Source organism: Neomonachus schauinslandi, chromosome 1, assembly GCF_002201575.2.
Source record: "Neomonachus schauinslandi chromosome 1, ASM220157v2, whole genome shotgun sequence".
Classification (NCBI taxonomy): Eukaryota; Metazoa; Chordata; class Mammalia; order Carnivora; family Phocidae; genus Neomonachus; species Neomonachus schauinslandi.
In genome coordinates this window covers 63,471,949-63,492,929 of record NC_058403.1, presented here as the reverse complement: position 1 = coordinate 63,492,929, position 20,981 = coordinate 63,471,949, and the positions used below count along the sequence as shown (strand labels likewise).

Sequence of the window (20,981 nt, the reverse complement as noted above, 5' to 3'; positions counted from 1 at the left end):
ATAGGACCTCATTGGTGCTCTGTGTTTCTTGGTATATTTTGAAGAGGATCTGAATTTTGGCCAGCGGATATTGAGGGCCCTGATAGTTCTCTGTGCTTTGACCAAAGTCTCATTGTCCCCATTAAGCAGAACTATTCCATGGGAGCTGTGGTTCATTTTGGAAACATGTACAAGGCAAGATCACCTCGGAGTTCCCCTGACCTTTGCTTTACCCTTGAGATGGTGTGGTTTAGACATTGCTCAGATTAAGGTTCCCAACTCATTTCAGGCAGGCAACTAGGGAGTTTTATGACCCATACTAGGCCAACCTTCCTTCCTGGGTGACTTCAATTTTTTTTTTTTCCTTTTCAGGTTGTGAAAATAAATCCACAATCTTTTATATTCAGGAGTTTGGAGACCCAGGTACACCATCCACGGTGTTTTTGCAAACATCACAGGAGAACCCTCTGTGTGAGACAGCTGAATTGTCTTCTGCTCCTGCTTGGTGCTTGCTGGAAGGTACCCAGGTCTCACTTGGTTTGAAATTGTTTTCGCTCTCTAAGCAGTAGAAGCCATGGATCACCCAGCGAAGTGGAGAACACCACTACTCAAGCATCTGTATCTCAAGCTTGAATTTCAGTTCTTGATGCTAACTAGTCTTTTTTACTTCTGTTCAGGTAAGGAACTCTCAGGAGCTTGACTGAGTTTGCTGCTTCAAGGTTTAGGAGGCGGGGTTTTCTGTGCTGCCACCTTCTGTCACCCTGCAAGTTGACCTTCAAGGGCTGGATTTGGGGGGCTGTTGAGAAGAGTGGGGCTCATCCTGCTGAAGAATGGTTCTGACTTTATTTTTAAAGTCAAAACAAAAGATCTTCTTTCTGCTGAACAGCATACCACCTGGTTTCCCCAAAGTAAAGAGAAGGCTTTGGCTTCAACACGGTCTGCCAGTTTGCAAAGAGCCCAATGTCAAAGGTCCTTGTCTTAAGAGCTGCTCACTTAAAGCATGTGTTCACTGCAGGCATCAGAATGTCTAAGTGTGAGGGAGGGAGGAGGAGGGGATGGGAGAGGAGTTTGGGCGCACGGATTACGCGCCTGCCATGATGGTAGTCATGCATTTTCTGTCCTGGGCTGGAAAACTTGCTATTTTACATGCTTGCTGAACCAAGAGAACTGCGACCTAAGTTTCACAATTTATGCATCAGATATTGTGTGGGGGAGCACTCCCTAATGAGTCTTCTGGGGGAGTCTAAAGAGTTTTAAAATATTTAGAAGGAAATTTATACAGGCTTCCTAGAAATATGTGTGTGTGTGTTGGGGGGAAACCAATGAAAAAGAGAAAGAAAATATAAAATGAGGACCAGGGTTTTAGCAATTAAGCAAGTGGAAGGAGATGATCTTTGAGCTAAAGAAAAATATTTAGGAAAGCACTTTGTCCTACAGCTATATTCAGATTTTACTATTGCTGCACTGAGTCAACAAACAAATCCCTGAGCATCTTATGTGTGAATACTTACTATGTACCCAAAAACTGAACCTGGGATTCCTGCCCTCTAAGAGATTCGAGTGTGTTAGTTGAAGAAGGCAAAACTAACCCCCAAGCTAGTGAAGAGCAGTAGAGTGCCTGGTCCCGATCCTAAGAGCCCGAGACCTGGGAAAGGTGGGACCATGGGGAGCTGGGGCAGCCGGGCCAACTTTATGGCAGACGCTGGGTGATGGTGGCAGAATTCTGGGTGGGGCCGCAGTGCAGAAAAAGGCTAAAGGTAAGGATGAGTCTGGCACAAGGGTTCTTTCTTTTGTGTACTCATCTATTAATTCAACAAATATTGAGCATCTCCTCTGTATAGGATACTTTTCTTGGTCCTGGGGACAAGTTGTGAGCAAGATTGACATGGCTTTTGCCTTCATGGCATTTACGGTCATTAGGAAGAACGTGAAACTCAATCAAAGAATCCCTCAAATGAATGTACGAACAACAAACACTGTCTTTCTGTGCCAGAGGGGAGAGTGGTAAGAGTGAGCTGGGTGAAGGCAGAAGAGCAGCATGTGAAAGAAACAGAGGAGCAAGGAAGTGGAGACAGCGTGTTGGGGCAGGCGGAGGGAGGGACCAGACTCCATAGGGCTCCAAGGCCATGGTCAGGAATCTGAATGTTATTTGGAGGGACTCGGAAGCCACGGAAGGGTTTTAAGGAGTGACGTGGTCTGTACCAATCACCTGGGGGCCTTGTCCAAAGCAGTTTTTAGCATAGGGGATTTTCAGAGCAGTGAAAAGACTCCGTATGATGCTACAATGATGGATACATGTCATTTTATGTTTGTGAAAACCCACTGAATGTATAGTGTCAAGAATGATCCCTAAAGGAAACTGCAGACTTTGGGTGGTAATGAGGTGTTAATGTAGATTCATTGATTGTCAGAAATGTACCCTCTGGCATAGGATGTGGATGGTAAGGGAAGCTGTGTGCATGGAGGGGATGGAGTATATGGGAACTCTCTGTACTTTCCATTCATTTTGCTGTGAACCTAAAATGCTCCAAAATAAAGTCTGTATATTTTTGAAAAATACAGTTTCTGCTGAGGTGGGCCAGGGAGGGGCCTAGGATTCTGCATTTCTAACAAGGACTCAGGTAATGCTAATGCTCTTGGGCCACAGACCTTCCGTTTGGGTAGTAAAGCTCCGGAATGATGTTTTAAAAGAAGTGTTGCTAAAGCACGAAGAGCGGCTTGTAGGGCTGCCGTAGTGATGGTGTAGAACCTGTCAGCAGGCTATGTCGGACAGCTTTGATGAAGAGACTGGAGTCGGGGTGGGGGGCGGGGGATTGGAGAGTGTGTGTGCTGTAGCATCAGGGAGCAGCTGGGAGCTGTGGATGGCCCGCAGGAGGCAAGGCTGAGTGAGATCACAGAGGCCTTGGCTTCAGGGAAAGGGATTTGCCACACACCCTGCTCTCCTGGTTCTGGCCAGGAAGCTACACTACCCCCCACCCCCCGCCCGCCCCCATCCGCAGGTTGGCCATTGCTGCCCAGGACAGGGGACCACTTTGTCCTGAGAAGGGAGGAGCTGGCCAAACTCCTGTCCACTTCTGGTTGGGTCTGTGGAGGCAAAACACTGGACTCGTGGACTCCAGAAACTGGCAGTTATAAGGCGGAGAGGGTCTAACCGGGTGGCTCTCAGAGGGGCCGGCACGGGCAGCTTTCTCTCAGAGGTGGGGTGTTTTCAGGGAAGCACAGCTCCAAGGGAGGGGAGAGGCCTTTGGTAGGAGTGGGCCAGGGACACAGAAGCGGTGTTGCCTGTAAGTCTATGGCATGAGGAAGACTGAGCCAGAGGGAAAAGAATGCCCTCAGAGTGCCACAGGGACTCTTCCTGTCGTCGGGTACTATCTGAACACTGCTGGCCAAAGGCTCCTATGAGCTGCGGTTCTGGCTGGGACAACGCTGATATTCAAAGTCCCTGAGCCTTTTCAAGATTTAAGTACCATTTGGAGATGCAAAGGATCAGATTTATACAGAGCGTACAGGCTGGGTCTCAAGAGGAGAGAAAGTCAGGAGTGATGCAAAAATCAGGTGACAGGTCTCAAATCTGTCAGCCGCTGGAGAGCAGACACTTACACTGCTTGTGTTCCTGGCACCAAGCCCAAGGCCGACACAAGCCCCATGGCTGGCTGGTTCACCTCATGAAGAGCACTTAGCATGTCCCAAAGGGTCACTGCCTTTGGAAGGCTATACACAGACCATTAACAGTAAATCTCTAGATGGTGGGATTATAGATGACTTTTATGCTTTTCTGTATTTACCATTCTTTCTATAAATTTAATGTATGTCTCCTTTAGAGTCAGGAAACCCCTTTATTTATTTATTTATTCTTAATATTTTTCTAAAGGTTTTTATTTGTTTATTTGAGAGAGAGAGCACGTGCACATGAGAGAGAGCACAAGTGGGAGGGGGAAGGGCAGAGGGAGAAGCAGACTCCCTGCTGAGCAGGGAGCCAGATGTGGGGAGATCCCAGGACCCTGAGATCATGACCTGAGCTGAAGGCAGATGCTTAACCATCTGACCTACCCAGGCGCCCCGAGAACACCTTTATTTAAAAAGCATACTTAAGTCCCAGTGAGATTGCATACATCACAGCACGTGGGGACTTAAGCTGTTCTACCCAGCTCTGGATACTTGGCTCAGTCCGGATGTCAGCCAGTTACCACGGTGATTCTGGCCTGTCCTGGGTGTGGTTCAACAAATCACGTGCTATGAATGACAGGAACAGCCCCATTTAAAAATCTGTATAGTGTTTTACAGTTAACTAAGCACTTTTACATCTGGGTATCATACAATCCCCGTGATAATTTGTGAAATTTTAGGGGAGAATGTATTATGCCTATTTTGCAGAAATTCCCAAGGAACCAACTTGTTCAACGTTATGATTCTAATGTGCAGCAGATGGAGCCAGATCTCATCTCCTAATGCCTAGCCACGCATTCAGCCAATAGTTATTGAGCACCTACTATGGGCCAGTCCCTGTCGTAGATTCTGCAGATACAGCAATGAACTAAACAGATAAAGCCCCAGCTCTCATAGCCTCAAAAGTAAGCTGGAAACAAACTTGAAGAGAAATAAATCAGGGCAAGGGACTAATGAGCAGCAGGATGGATGGGGTCTGGGAGGAAGGTGCTGGTTAGGGGGAGTTGGAGAAGAGATCTCTGACAAAGGGGGACCAGAGCAGAAACCCGGGAGAAGCAAGGAACTGAGCTGTGTGGCTGTCTGGGGAAGGCACTGGTACCTGGCACCTGCCCAAGATCTGCGGGGGCGTCTCATGTGCGTCACCTCACAGAATCCTCATGCCCACTTTGTTAGGTAAGTGTGCTCTGCTCATCTGTAAAATGGTTAAGCAAGGTCAAAGTTCAACTAGGTTTTAGGCAGTAATGCTCAGAATTCAGGTACCCGACTCTCCCCTCCAAAGCCATTGAAGCAGACAAAGCACTTCAGACCTTTCAGTTGTCTGCATGCAGCAGGCCCGAGTATGGAAGCCGGGTCTCCGTGGAATTTCCAAATTGCTCAGAAGATTTTTGGTTCCTCTTTTCAGTCTGGTTCTTCTTCAGCATGAGTGTGTGGTGAGAGGATTTCACATAGGAACATTAAGGATCCCATTGATGGTTACTGACCTTTAGAGGGACACCCACGCTTCTCCTCAGATGGCTGGACAAAAACTCCTTAAGAGTCATCATTGAAAGTAGCTCATTTTCAGTTCAGATTCCTCTTTTGCTAATGTCACATGTCAAACTCGGTTAGAAATCCTGGATTCTTTTTGGGTGGGAACAAACAGATCATAGGGAAAGATCCTATTTGGAATCCCAGATGAATGAGCTGCTTTCTGTCATGGTACCTGGCCCGTGGCAAGACCAGAGTCCTGAGTACCTGACATAACCCCTGAGTGCAAGGGAAGGACCAGAGGGTAGAAGTTGGGAGCAAGAGTTGGGAAAGAGAGGAAAGGAAAGTCTCAGAGAAGACTTGCTATGTATTAGGGACTTTCCATGTATATCATTTAATTGAATTTAATTCTACAATGATCCTGGGAGGCAGCTATCATACCCTTTTTACAGATGAGGAAACGGATTTATTAGCAGGTGGCTGAGCTGGGACGAGAATCCAAGTCAATAGGAACCCATAGTTTATGCTCCTTACACCTATGAGTTTGCTTCTGCTGTATCTTTTTAAAGAGAGCTCAGGTTATTTAGCTATTATATGCTCCCCTCAAGTGTATCTTTTCATTTCTTCCCCCTTTTTCAGATATGTTCCTTAAAGCTGGGGTTGGCAGCGTTCAGCACAATTGCCAAAAGGGGTTCCTTAGATCATTCTGAGTTACTTCACGCTGCTATGAAGATACCTGCCATCACGAAACTCACTTCCTAATGCTGTGGGGGGCCCATATACAGTCTAATGAAGGCCTGACGAGTGGCTCTTGAAATAGAGAGGTGCTAGTGCTCCATGATCCTGTTGTCTGAGGAGAGAGAGAGAGACTAGAGACTCGATCCTTAGATAGCAACCCCCGCCTCCGGCCCAGGGGAGGCTGTGTGGCTCTGGGAGATAATGCATAATAGCATTGGTGGGGGAGGCAGTGGCTAGTTGTGAAAGAGCTTGGGCTTAGGGGATCTGCTTGTAGGTCAAGCCCAGCATAGGAGGAATGATAAAAAAAATCAGAAAACACAGCCTGACAGGGGAATTTGGTGCTACTGATAAATGCTTAGGAGCTAACAAAAAGATGGAGCTTGGATACTGAAATGTTGCTAATCCTGGAATACACTGATGGGAAAATGGGCAGAATGTTTTAAATGGGGACCCTCTTATAGGGCAGCTGTTGCATGGATTGCAGATAGCTGAAAGAGATGGGGACCGGATATAGATCATTTAGGGTCGCTGAAGAGAAATAGTCTGGAGGTGTAAACTACACTTTGTCTGGTGAGGATGAGGGGAGTCAATTCAGCCTGAAGTTATGAGGTCAGTCCAGGCCTGGAAAGAAAAGGACTCTGTTTCGCAAAGCAAAAAAGCTCAACAGTGGGGTCCAGCTGGGGTGTGGGCAGTGTTGGCCCACTTATCCTGTAACTGGGGCTTAAAGTTGGGGAAACCAGTAAACAAGGAGAGTGGCTTGAAAGGTCTGCCCCAGAAAGTGTAGAGCTGGGACAGCTTCTTTTCCTGGGCTCAGTTTCCTCATCTATAAATAAGAACACCAAAATGAATGAACATGGAAGTCCCTTCAAGATCTCACATTCCGATGACTTTCATATTCCCATCAGGCTGAGTACATTGTCTACCCATAGTTGGCATTCATATGCTAGGTCTCCTAAAGTCCTCCTTCTTGTGGGACTAGTAGACCTTCTCCCTCACTGGCAATCGACAGATGAATTGAAAAGAAAATGTGGTATATACATACAATGGAATATTATTATCATTATCTTATTATTCCTTAAAAAAGAAGGAGATTCTGGCACATGCTGAGACATGGATGAACCTTGAGGACACCATGCTAAGTGAAATAAGCCAATCACAAGAAGAAAACACTCTATGATTCATTATATGCAGTATCTAAAGTAGTCAGACTCATAGAAACAGAACATTGAGTGATGGTTACCAAGGAGGTAGGGGGGTAAAGAAAGGAGAGTTGTGTAATGCATACAGAGTTCCAGATTTGCAAGATAAAAAGTTCTGGAGATCTGTTTCCCAACAATGTGAATATACTTAACACTACTGAACTGTACACTTAAAAATGGTTAAGATGGTATATTTTTACATTTTTTTAACCACCATAGAAAAAAAGAGAGAGAAAAGCACTGGGGACCAAAATTATAAGTGGCTCTGAATTGCCGACTCTGAATTCCTGCTTCTGCAGGAGGCTATATTTAATAGAAAATCTTCTGTTTGCCTCTCCTTAGGCATCATCCAGGTGAACAAGACAGTGAAAGAAGTAGCAGTACTATCCTGTGATTACAACATTTCCACTGAAGAACTGATGGAAGTTCGAATCTATTGGCAAAAGGATGATGAAATGGTGTTGGCCATCATGTCTGGAAAAGAGCAAGTGTGGTCCAAGTATGAGAATCGCACCTTCACTGACTTCACAAGGAACCTCTCCATTGTGATCCTGGCTCTGCGCCTGTCGGACAATGGCAAATACACCTGTATCGTTCAAAAGACTGAAAAAGGCTCTTACAAAGTGAAACACATGACTTCAGTGATGTTATTGGTCAGAGGTCAGTGGGATTTTTCTGATTTACCATAAGCTGGCAGACTCTTGATGCCCTTAAAGACTACTCCTATTGATCTAGTTGAAAATTTTACCAAAGAGGGATGTATCTTCATTTAGGGTTAAGTAAGTCTGTAGTTTTACAATAAACCCTAATTGATTTCTCAAGACATCCCGGAAATATCTATTAGTGTGCGTTTCTTGCATTTTGACAATCCAGATTCATGACAGTCATCCTGAGGCACTAGAATGACCTAACGTGCCTTCTGAATCACAAGGGGACACACTTGATTTGATGTAGCTGGACTATTAACTGCACTTGATCCAATAATATATTCTTGTGAAAGTATATTGAAAAGTATAAGAACAATGCAGCCAGAGATATTTTTCAAGTAGTATTTGAATGCCTATTACTATGGCTATTGTATGATTTATATTTATTATTATATTTGAAGCTCTCATCTAATGGGTATTCCTACAAAGTTAGATGTTAGAGGACTGGATGCATAATTTATGTAACAGGGAAGAAAATTAATTCATAAATCAAAGCTCTACTTCTACACATCCTGTGAAGGCAAGCATTTCTTGGGTAGGAAGGAGGCTTGCATTTATCACAGGTGACAGTACTAGAAGATACTAATATAGCCTGAGCCCCTTGCTGAGAAATGATAGCCCTTGACCTTTCCACCATACTTGAAATTCAGCCACGTTTCTATTTCTTCCTGGACACTTGGGCCTTTAGTGGAAACCGAACCTATTACTTAATAAGAGATAATCATTCACCCTGATAACGAATAATGTAAGTGGATCCTTGGTGAATTCTTCACTATTCTTCCCTGCTCTGTTCTCCAGCTATGTTGAATCTTCCCCTTCAGCATCCAAATCACACCTAAAGCTTAGGAGGTAAGCCAGTTACATGGGATTACCTTAAACCTCCCTCTGTGTATTCCCTACTCATGGAGAGAGCAATGATTATATGGTGGTTTTAGGGGTTCTTCCAGGCCCACCCTCTCCGAAGTTCTGACCTGCACTGATTCCTAGAATTCCCACCATTATTGCTTCTCCTGCCAGTTTCAGCATTGTTCTCCCTACAAGATCTCTGTTAAAAATGAAAATGTGTTACCTGGGGGAGGTGGCACCACAAACATATTAACTTGTAGTAGTTAATTACGTTAGATATAGTCAGTCCTGTCACAGAATGCCCGAAGGGAAGTAGATGCAGGACTATATACATTTTGATAGGAAGATAATAAAACCCAAGAGGGAGAAGAGGCAGAATTTCAGGAAGGGCAAGCCCTAGTAGCAGACCACAGCAGGAGACCAGGGACAGCTCAAAAGGCAACACAAGAGTGCTGGGGGCCTCAAAAGGGCCCGGAGGGTCAGGGCACCAAAGTCAGATGAGTGAAGACAAAAAGGGAAACATTTCATTTGACTCAGAACCAATCAATTCTGATTTTTCCATTTGCATCAGTTACAACAGTGCTTCTCTTATATTAAGGTTCCTATGAATCACTAGAGGATCTTGTTAAAATGCAGATTCAGGGGCACCTGGGTGGCTCAGTCGTTAAAGCGTCTGCCTTCGGCTCAGGTCATGATCCCGGGGTCCTGGGATCGAGCCCCACATCGGGCTCCCTGCTCCGCGGGAAGCCTGCTTCTCCCTCTCTCATTCCCCCTGCTTGTGTTCCCTCTCTCGCTGTGTCTCTCTCTGTCGAATGGATAAATAAAATCTTTAAAAAAAATAAAAAATAAAAAAAAAAATAAAATGCAGATTCAGATTCAGTAGGTGTGGGGTTGGATCTTCGATTTGGAGCTAACAGATCACCAGGTGATTCCTGTACGTACAGCTGCTGAGGACCACAGTTTGAGAAACAAGACATTAAATCATTTATTTGACTAGGATGACTAGCTGTCCCATTTTGCCCGGGACTTAGAGGTTTCCTCAGACACCTGAGACTTTCCCAGGTTTGGCACTGAACAAGTTGGTCTCTCTACATTTTTTTTTTAAAGATTTTATTTATTTATTTGAGAGACAGAGAATGAGAGAGAGCACATGAGAGGGGGTAGGGTCGGAGGGAGAAGCAGACTCCCCGCCGAACAGGGAGCCCGACGCTGGACTCGATCTAGGGACTCCAGGATCATGACCTGAGCTGAAGGCAGTCGCTTAACCAACTGAGCCACCCAGGCGCCCTGGTCTCTCTACATTTGCCTATGATTGCAAGATGATATAATATTGGCATCGCAGTATCTAAAAGCCTCTCCATTAACCAGCATTTGGGGAACTAGCTATACTAGTTAACAGATTAACTAGGGTAATGGATGTTTACCTTTCTAACACATGTGCACCTCTTCCTTTCCTAATGAGCTTATTTTTACCCTACCCATTCAGAATGGTGAAAACGTGGGTTAATGCATTAAAACGAGATACAAAGGAATACTTTTTTTTAAGTTTTTTTTTTTTTTTATTTGACAGAGAGAGACACAGCAAGAGAGGGAACACAAGCAGGGGGAGTGGGAGAGGGAGAGGCAGGCTTCCCTCGAAGCAGAGAGCCCGATGCGGGGCTCGATTCCAGGACCCTGGGATCATGACCCGAGCCGAAGGCAGATGCCTAACGGCTAAGCCACCCAGTTATTATCCCAAAGGAATAATTTTTTGATGGTTCACAGTCTTGCAAGGACTTAGGTGCTATTACTTGAGATGGATCACCTCACTGAAGGGATAGAAGACAGCTGAGGCTGTGCTAAGGCTAGCCAGACCTTGCAAAGATGGTTTCTAATATACAGAATATTGTCAATGTTCTTGTGGTTAAGTATCTCTCAGAAAAGCAGAGCACAGAAATGAACATGAATCATAATTTGGGATATGGGTTACTTGGATTTGTTATTCCAGGTTATAACACGTAACATTGATGTTGTAAGAAACAAAGGGAATATTCGTTGTTGTTATTTTTTAAGATTTTATTTTGTGGGCCTTGAACTCACAACCCCGAGATCAAGAGTTGCACGCTCCACTGACTGAGCCAGCCAGGCGCCCTACAAAGGGAATATTCTTTTTTTTAAAGATTTATTTATTTATTTATATTTATTTGAGAGAGCGAGAATGAGAGAGAGAGAGTACATGAGAGGGGGGAGGGTGAGAGGGAGAAGCAGGCTCCCCGCTGAGCAGGGAGCCCGATGCGGAACTCGATCCCGGGACTCCAGGATCATGACCTGAGCCGAAGGCAGTCGCCCAACCAACTGAGCCACCCAGGCACCCCGGGGAATATTCTTGATGTCAGCTACCGTTATAATTTTCTGATCTTATAAGATAAATTACAGGAGTAGGAAATGTCAACTAAAAATGGCTCAGGAAAATGTCAAACTTAATTTAGAAACAGGGTTGATGCAAAAAAGATGACTTCACCTCCTACCAAATGCAAGTTTTTCCTTTTCCTAGCAGTTATAATCACTTGTCATAACTTCCCCTTTCTCTTATCATTCACGGGGGCGCTACTGGGTGGTTTTGGAAGTTTTCACTGGGCAACTTGATTTAAATGAGGGAGCTCATCCAAGAGAGTACAAATTTAAGACCCACATAACTCCATCTATTAACTGATATGCTATGTGTCAGGCCCTGTGCTTCATGATTTATATTAATGATGTCATTTAATTCTTAGAACCCTGGAATGCCGGTATTATTATCCCCATCTTAGAGATGAGCCAACTAAAACAGAAAGTGGTGAAGTAATTGGCCCCAGGGCTAAAAGGCAAAACTGGTTTTAAAACCTGCTGTTGGATCTTGGCCAGCCTGTTCCTTAAAGGAAATCTTTATTAATTATGTATGTATGGTTCCCAAATGTTCTTTTAAAAAACTCCAACTTTCTAGAGAAGCACAATCCTCATGAGTGGCTTCAGCTTTACATCATACATTTTGTATTAAAAGAAAATCCAAGTGGTACAATTTGTTTACACTATGATGCTTTCTAAATAAACTCTTAAAAACAACAACAACAACAACAACCCGCTGTTGATGACCATTATGCTATACTATGTCTCTCTGTGGAACCCCGAATTGTGAAAAGAAATCTAACTGTATGGGATGAAGTATGCGGGGCTTGGTTCCCACACTCAGGCTGAGAAGTATACATTTCTTTAGGCCTAAGACAAAGGGAGAATATGGGTTAGAGAGCTTTGTCCTGTGTTCTCTGCGGTCATTACACTATGCTTTCCTTTGTATATACTTTAGTATCTTATTGGGGGTCAACTATACAAATGCAGGAATGCCTCAAGCATCTTGGAGGAATGCTAGGAAGGTCCCTGTGTCCTTGTGATGCATATCAGAATAGCAAGGGAGTCAGTAAAGTGGTTGAGATTACAGACTCAATATTGTACAATTTGGACAGAGGTTTATCTTATTAAAGACTACTTTTGAAAATTCAGAAATTTGAAAATTTAGAGTAGTGGTTATCTCAAGTGTGGGAAATGGGGAGACAACAAAGGTGAGACCATACAGGTAGATTTACATAAGTTACAGTCAATGTGCTGGCTCTCAAGTTGGATGGTGGTTTCACAGGTGTTTTTTGTAGTATTAACTCATAAATAGATAAATAAGAGAGCCACTTTGTATACCTCAAATATTAGGAAGAAAGGGAAGAAAAGAAAGGCAGGAAAGGAAAGGGAAAAAAAAAAACAGGCAAGGGAAGAGAAGAGAAGGAAAGAGAAGGTTCTGGTATCAGAAAACCTTGAATTCACATCCCAGTTTTGCCACTTACTCATGATTTCTCTCGACCTCAATTTGATTATTTATAAAATGGAAATCATATTAGGTTAAGTCAAATGAAATTGCTGATATTTGACCTTTCTTGACATACACCTGCCTCATAGGGTTGTTGTAAAGATTAAATGAGGTAGTATCTAAGACCTAACAGACATTAAGAGCTCAGTAAATGTTGTCTATTATTTTTCTCTTCATCTCTTACAAATGCAAAATATATGTCAGTATTTATTCACATAGATCTACTTCTTTCTATAAGTGTCCTCCTACCTCCATCAAAAGTGATGAAGAATTGGGGTGCCCGGCTGGCTCAGTTGGAAGAAGAGCATGTGGCTCCTGATCTCAGGGCCATGAGTTTGAGCCCCACATTGGGTGTAGAGATTACTTAAATAAATAAAAATCTTAAAAAAAAAAAAAGTAATGAAGAATTGATATACCCAATTCAAACCAAAGTTGATCTTTGGATTATACATAACTATTAATGATTTATGAGACATTGCAAATTATATCTCATTTTATTATTCTTATTAAAGCTAATTTATTTAAAAAAAAAACCTCACACCCCCCCACCGCATAAATACATAATGATATGTACTTATATCTTTGTTCTTTTTTCAGCTGACTTTCCTGTCCCTAGTATAACTGACCTTGGAAATCCATCCCGTAACATCAAAAGGATAATGTGTTCAACCTCTGGAGGTTTTCCAAAGCCTCACCTCTCCTGGTTAGAAAATGAAGAAGAATTAAATGCCATCAACACAACAGTTTCCCAAGATCCTGGAACTGAGCTCTACACTATCAGCAGTGAACTGGATTTCAATATAACAAACAACCATAGCTTTGTGTGTCTTGTCAAGTATGGAGACTTAGCAGTATCACAGATCTTCAACTGGCAAAAATGTAAGTAACATTGTTCTGGGGAGTTTCTACTGTGTAAAATCTAAAAAGAAAGTAACTCAGCCAGATCCATTTTAGAATCGTGTATATTGACTTTGATAGCATTTCTTGTATTTTTAGACCCACAAATGATGATGAAGTGATATTGTGACTTGTTAAGATCACTGTACAAGCTGTGAGCATGTTACTAGACTTATTTTCTTTTTTTTTTTAAGATTTTTATTTATTTATTTGACAGAGAGAGACACAGCGAGAGAGGGAACACAAGCAGGGGGAGTGGGAGAGGGAGAAGCAGGCTTCCCACAGAGCAGGGAGCCCGATGCGGGGCTCGATCCCAGGACCCTGGGATCATGCCCTGAGCCGAAGGCAGCCGCTTAATGACTGAGCCACCCAGGCGCCCTAATTTTATTTTCTTTAATAAATTTTCTAAAATTGAGACATCCAAATAAGTGCTGTTCCTCAAGTAGTCATCTTAGGAAGTTACTGTAACAATATTGTTGATATTGAAAGCACTAAAATTTGTCCTTCTTTGGACTTGCCCTTAGGGCTTTGGTACTTTCTTTTTTGGGCACCTCCTTCCCATTGTCCCATGGCATCAAATCATTGCCTTTTGTGGGTGAATGTGCCTTTTAAGAGCTACTGGTTCATTCACAACTAAGTCTGGTAAAGAAGGTAAATGACAAACTACTTGAAGACAATGCCTGAAAATAGAGGTCGTTTTTGCCCAAATATGATGACCTTCAAATACTTTACCCTTTAGCTCGTAAACTTACAGAATTTTGTCCCCAAGAGGTGAAATCATTTGAAAATGTAAAATGGAATAAGTTGGGCTTCTATAAATTTATGCATGTTGAACCCATAATGGGTTATTACAGAACTCAGATACTTAAAATAAGTGTCTAACTTGTATGGCTGATTGTATGGAAGACCATCAGGCCTCTCTCTCATGCCCCAGGCCCGCTCTTAACAGCGCATTTTATGGCTGCGTGGTAATAAGCAATATACTGAATTTGATATATAATGGCACATGGATATATAGTATAATACAGAATGTATAGCATGTCTTCCTCTTGTAGTAGAGGAGATATTTTAGATGGTTTAGTAGCTCATTCTAGTGAATGATTTACTCTAGATCTTTCCATCTTGAAGTGGACTCGTTCATTATTTTCTTCAATAGGTAATGAGATAAAATTTCCTGGGAACATTAGTTCAAATACAAACAAAATTTTGACATGATTTTATTAATAGTCCAAATTAATTTCTTTCAGTCATCTTTTATGTGTTCTAAGATTTCATAAAAATGAGGTTTGAGTTATATAGTTTATTAATTTATTGTGACTAAGGTAGAGATTAGCACACAAAGCAGTAAGAGCAGCTTCAATCATCTTATTTTGGACATTATATTTGGAATATGAGTGTATATGATATTTTAGGACAGGAATTGGCAAATACTTTCAGAAAAGGGCCAGGTAGTAAATATTTTAGTTTTTGTAGGTCAGATGATCGTTGGCAACAACTCAGTTTTGCTGTTATAACCTGGAAGCTGCCATAAACAAGACATAAATGAAGGATATGGCTGTGTTCCAGCAAAATTTTAAAGAGGCAGTAGGCCAGGTTTGGTCTGTGTACTATAGTTTGCTAACTTGCAGGAAACAGAATGTAGCCCATTTAAATAAAAGGAGGGAGCTCTTATTTAAAGATGTTTTAGACTGTCCAGCTTTAATCTTTTCCCTGATATGCCTTCTCTCAATTCTTCCCTCATGCTAAGGATGAACAGTATCCCTTTTCGGTCTAATGAAAAATACTAGCTCTTTGCCCTACATTTACAACAATTAATGGAAAGATGATTAAATGTGTGGGTTTATTTATTTCTTTGTTCATTCAATCTTTATTAAAGTAGTTATCAGATACCAAGCATCTTGCTAAGTACTAGTGTTGTCTTGATTGTCAGAGAGCTTTAGTGTATAAATACTTCAAATCTATTAATTGAACTGCAGGCATCTTTTTTTTCCCCCTCATTTTTTTTAAGGGCGAGGAGGGGCAGAGGGAGAGAAAGAGAGAGAATCTAAGACAGGCTCTACACCCATCACGGAGCACTACACAGGGCTTGATCTCAGATCTCACGACCCTGATATCCTGACCTGAGCCAAAATCAAGAGTCAGACGCTTAACTGCCTGAGCCAACGAGGTGCCCCTGAACTGCAGGCATCATTTAGACTCTAAAGCAAATAATGCATTTGTGGGTGGTCAAGGGCTGACTGCATAAACAAACAAAAATTAGGTGTACAGTTCCTAAAAATGTTACAAGTCAACGTGAGCAAAGCTTTACATAAATATTTTTATAATTTATCTTATGTAAAAATATTTATGTAAAGCTTTATATAAATGTATTTACGTAAAAATATTTATATAGGGGCATCTGGGTGGCTCGGTCAGTTAAGCGTTTGACTCTTGATTTCAGTTCAGGTCATGATCTCAGGGTTGAGAGATCAAGCCCCACGTCGGGCTCCAGGCTGAGTGTGGAGCCTGCTTAAGATTCTCTCTCCCTGGGGCGCCTGGGTGGCTCAGTTGGTTAAGCGACTGCCTTCGGCTCAGGTCATGATCCTGGAGTCCCAGGATCGAGTCCCGCATCGGGCTCCCTGCTCGGCGGGGAGTCTGCTTCTCCCTCTCCCACTCCCCGTTTGTGTTCCCTCTCTCGCTGTGTCTTTCTCTGTCAAATAAATAAAATCTTTAAAAAAAAAAAAAAAGATTCTCTCTCCCTCTTCCTCTGCCTCTCCCCCTACTCACACACACACACTCTCTCTCCCTCTCTAAAATAAATCAATAAAGTCTTTAAAAAATATATTTATGTAAAGCTTTATGTAAATACCCACTCTAAAAAAATCCCCCAATTTATTAATTAAACAAATTGGGTCCATGATTCTTTTAGCCTGGGCCTGCCAAATTGGTTAACCCTTGATATACTGGAAGGCACATATGTGTGTGGAAGGAGGTAAATCAGGGAGTCCCACTCATGGTGTAGCTCACAAGCTGTATGTGCCGATGTCCACACTTGCCTCTGTAATTAGGATTCTGGGTCTGTTCTGTGGTGCATTACTAAATTCCTACGTGGCATCATGACAGAGCCGGTTTGCTGCTACTAGTTCCTCCTTCTTTTTCTCAAACGTACATCCTCTTTCTAGGCTGAGTGAGGCTTGAGGATGAGTGAGGAGTGGGCTCTGAGAGGAAGCCAGGAGTGAGTCAGAACCTGTGGAACTTTTAGATTCCCAGGATAAGAGCAAGTGTGTGTGGTAGAGGTCATTCTGGTCTGTAGAGGCCAATTCTGGTAATCACTCATCTTCATGCAATCCGGTGTTTTAGAGGAAAAGAAGAAACAAAACAAAACCCAACTTTCCCTAGTCTCTAAGTGGTAGGTGCACTAAAGTCAAATGTGCATTTTAGAATAATCACTGTGGCAGAATATGTAGGAATTATTAGAGCCTTGGAAACCAGAGGCAAAGGGACCAGTATGGAGATAACTAGGTGGGAGAGAAGAAAAACCCAAACTAAGGCAGTTGCTGCATGAGATTTTGGGAAAAGGAACCAACTGCAGAGGTATCCTGAATACAGAATAGAAAGTCCATGGGAACCTACTGGGAAGTGAGCACAAAAAGAAGGCTTCATTCTTATTTGGGTAACTATGGTGTTGCTCTTCGCTGAAATGGGAGAATATGGTTGGAAGATATGCTTTGGAAAGATTATAGTGAGTTCAGTTTAAATCAGGTGGAAATTCTGGCATCCAGCCATGTAGTCGGCAGTTGGAAATTCAAATCTGGAGTTCAGAAATACGGGAGGACAACAGGTGTTGGTGAGGATGCAAAGAAAGGGGAACCCTCTTGCACTGTTGGTGGGAATGCAAACTGGTGCAGCCACTCTAGAGAACAGTATGGAGGGTCCTCAAAAAGCTAAAAATAGAACTACCCTATGATCTAGCAATTGCACTGCTAGGTATTTACCCAAAGGATACAAAAATACACATTCTAAGGAGTACATGCATCCCGATGTTTATAGCAACATTATCAACAATAGCAAAACTATGGAAACAGCCCAAATGCCATCCACTGATAAATGAATAAAGAAGATGTGGTGTACACATATGTATATAGTAGACTACTACTCAGCCATCAAAAAGAATGAAATCTTGCCATTTGCAATGACGTGGATGGAACTAGAATGTATTATGCTAAGCGAAATAAGTCAGAAAAAGACAAATACCATATGATTTCACGCATGTGGAGTTTAAGGAACAAAATGGATGAACATATGGGAGGGGGGAAGAGAGAGAGAGGAAAACAAATCATGAGAGACTTAACTATAGAGAACAAACTAAGGGTTGATGGACGGAAGTGGGTGGGGGGTGGGCTAGATGGGTGATGGGTATTAAGGAGGGCATTTGTTATGATGAGTACTGGGTGTTTTATGTAAATGATGAACTACTGAACTCTACTCCAGTGTTGAACTGTATGTCAACTAACTAGAATTTAAAAATAAATAACCCAGTAATTTTTTTGTGACAATGCCTGTGTAATACTTAAAGTAAATCAATCTGTAAATAAAATTTGCATTTTAAATAAAATGTGCTGTAAGGAAAAAAAAATGAGATCAGAAATATGATATACAGATTTAGAAATCAGATGGTATTTTAAACCTAGGGTGTGGATAAGAGAAAAGGAAAAGGCATGACAGATCTAGAAAGAGAAAACTAAGGTATATCTAGAACATGATGTCAACTAATTATTAGTAATACATAGAAATATCAGCTATAAAAATTAGATATAAAGACAAGAACACTTTATTTTTTTAAAGATTTATTTATTATTTTTATTTTAGAAATAGAGAGTGTGTTGGGGTGCCTGGGTGGCTCAGTTGTTAAGCATCTGCCTTCGGCTCAGGTCGTGATCTCAGGGTCCTGGGATCGAGCCCCACATCGGGCTCCCTGCTCTGCGGGAAGGCTGCTTCTCCCTCTCCCCCTCCCCCTGCTTGTGTTCCCTCTCTTGCTGTGTCTCTCTCTGTCAAATAAATAAATAAAATCTTTAAAAAAAAAAGAAAAAAGAAATAGAGAATGTGTGCATGAGCTGGGGGAGGGGCAGAGGGGGAGAGAGAGAGAATCCTCAAGCAGACTCCCCACTGAGTGCAGAGCCCCATGTGGGGCCCAGTCCCAGGTCTCCGAGGTCACAACCTGAGCCAAAACCAAGAGCCAGCTGCTTAACTGACTGAGCCACCCAGGCACCCCAAGACAAGAATACTTTTAAAGTATCTCCTTAGAATCTTTTTTATGCCAACTTAATTCAGTAAATGCGAAAGTTCAAAATCTCTTTTTCACATTTGATATCTGACATCTGGATATTAGTTGCCCACAAATACGTGTCTGATCAAAGAGTTATTCAAGAAAAATGCTAGCAGCTACTTAGTGGAGAGCTGAGCAGAGAAAGAAGTGAAAAATACTCTCTACAGTTGTGTAGATATAAGAGGTATAGAATCCTGCAGCTGGAAACACATTAGAGCTGACACTATTCTTTTCCCTCCACAGTTGAGCCACCCCCTCCTGATAATTCACTCCAGTTCTGGGTCATCCTAATCTCAGTAGTAAGTGGGATTGTTCTGATCACTGTCATTATAAGAAGCTGCCTAGCCCACAGTAAGTACTATCGTACTATCATTCTGACCTCAATTCCTGGAAGCCCAAATTCTATCGGTATGTGTCAGCAACCTTCTGAGGTTTTAGCCTAGGTTATAGCCTCTTCTCGTTTTATGGAAACCTTAGTGCATTCTTTACTTGTCTCAACAAGTTCTATTCATTCACTGGACAGACATTTCTTGGACACCTACTCTGTGTCCAGTTCTCTACTAGGTGCTGGAGTTACAAACATGAGGAATTAGTGACCTCAAGACACGTTCTAGTTTACTCCATTTATTTTTTCCCCTAACTTTGTATTTTCTTGGAGACACTGAGGCTTGCTAACTAATTTGAAAATATTTCTGATGCAAAGTGATATTCAAATCTTTGATTTTCAAGTGGAGGAAAGTCAGAAGGACAAGATTTGGGGTCAAGAATCATTTTCTTAAAGGAGGGTAAGATGCACTAATGACACTGAGAAATTACATAGTCACAGGTGATTTTTGCCAATTCTCAATTCCTTTGAATACATTTTTTGGTTGAAAGGTAAGGAGTGGTTGAGGAAAGAAGAGATATCTAGGATGTTTTTCCCTAGGAGTTCAAATTTTTGGCCTTATACATATGCTACCTTCCAACTCTGTAATTAAATGAAGAGGAACTGCCAGGCCAGAGCTGAGGCCATAGTCACCATGAAGGAGCACCAACCTTTCTTGGAGTAGAAACCATGTATATTGAGCAAAGAAAATTGGAAGACCAACATCTGATGATTTTCCCAAACTTCAGCACAAAAATTGTCAAAGCGCAGGGAAGTCACTAAGACTCTTTGCAACCAACAACTCAACCCACAGATAGGGTGAAGAAGTCTGGTGGGCTCAAGGATGTTTTTGATACAGACTGCCCAGCCTTACCCCTCTAGTTGAGGATCTCTTATTAACACTACTGACATTTAGGGCCAAATAATTCTTTGTTTTAGGGTTCATTCAGTGCATTGTAGTGTATTGAGCAGCATCTCTAGGCTCTATTCACTATATGCCAATAGCACCCCTGCCCCCGTTGTGACAACCAAAAATGTCTCTATTACATTACAAATGTCCCAGGGCAGGGTGGGGGTGGGGGGTGCTGGGAAATCTCCCTGGTTTAAGAACCACTGATCTAGTTCTTAGCCAGTGAAGGCTTCCTGAAATATACGGGCACAATTTAGGGGAAACTCACCTATCTAAATCTTTATTGTTTGTGCTTATCGTCAAGGACTTGCTGCAAGATGGAGAAGGGGAAAGACGAATGAGGAGGGCGTGGACATGGAAAAGATCACTCCTATCTACATAGGATCTGCCCAAGCATCCGTATGAGCAGAACATCTGGAGGTAGCTCCTCTAGCTCTTCTCTACCAGGGTGGAGTATGTGAGATATTAGAAGGCACAGTGTTTTCTTCCTGTCTGGTACTCCAGATTTAAACCCTACCTCACCTTCTCAAAAACCTGATTCAGGTTACTCTAAACAGATGGTTGGAATCTCTCCTTTCTCCCCACATGACTTGCTTATTGTTACCCCTTTCTTTGCTGTGCCATTCTGCCACGTTGAAATGTCACCCTCTTGTCAGTCAACTCAGTGTTTCATTATCTGTAAAATACCTTAAGTTCATCTTGAAGTAATATTCCTGGCCCAGCTGCTTATTCTGATCATTCCTTTTTGCCTGTATCCCTCACTACTGATGGATGCAGATTAGGGTCACTTACTGGTCACTCTGTACCACCTCAGTAACATCCTCATTGGTCTCTCTGCCTCTAACAGTCATCCTACTAACCCAGTAACAGAGCCAGATTTTATAAAGAGTCATTTCTCCATGTCATTTTCCCACTCAAAAACTCAGAAGAGACCCCCAATGCCTATAGGAAAAGTTTTAAGACTTTAACTTTCCACATTTCAATTGATCTCTTCAGTATAAACATTCTCAGTTCTTTGAACTGTTCTCCACA

The 20,981-nt window shown here is 42.4% G+C and overlaps 1 protein-coding gene across 1 annotated transcript; it reads left to right on the top strand.

The window, feature by feature from the left end:
* Positions 1 to 525: 525 nt before the first annotated feature.
* On the top strand, positions 526 to 20,354 carry CD80 (CD80 molecule). Its single transcript, XM_044914223.1, has 6 exons — positions 526 to 656; positions 7,392 to 7,709; positions 13,071 to 13,352; positions 16,475 to 16,477; positions 18,919 to 19,026; positions 20,254 to 20,354. The coding sequence occupies exons 1-6, from the start codon at positions 554 to 556 to the stop codon at positions 20,352 to 20,354; spliced, it is 915 nt and encodes a 304-aa protein (XP_044770158.1). The 5' UTR covers positions 526 to 553.
* The last annotated feature ends 627 nt before the right edge of the window (positions 20,355 to 20,981 follow it).

What these genes read in the sequence shown, in the direction of transcription:
- CD80 (XM_044914223.1), top strand. Translation starts at nt 554, where the DNA reads ATGGATCACCCAGCGAAGTGGAGAACACCACTACTCAAGCATCTGTAT. An exon ending in TCTTTTTTACTTCTGTTCAG is followed by an intron (nt 657 to 7,391) that starts GTAAGGAACTCT and finishes GCCTCTCCTTAG; the next exon opens with GCATCATCCAGGTGAACAAG. An exon ending in AGTGATGTTATTGGTCAGAG is followed by an intron (nt 7,710 to 13,070) that starts GTCAGTGGGATT and finishes TTCTTTTTTCAG; the next exon opens with CTGACTTTCCTGTCCCTAGT.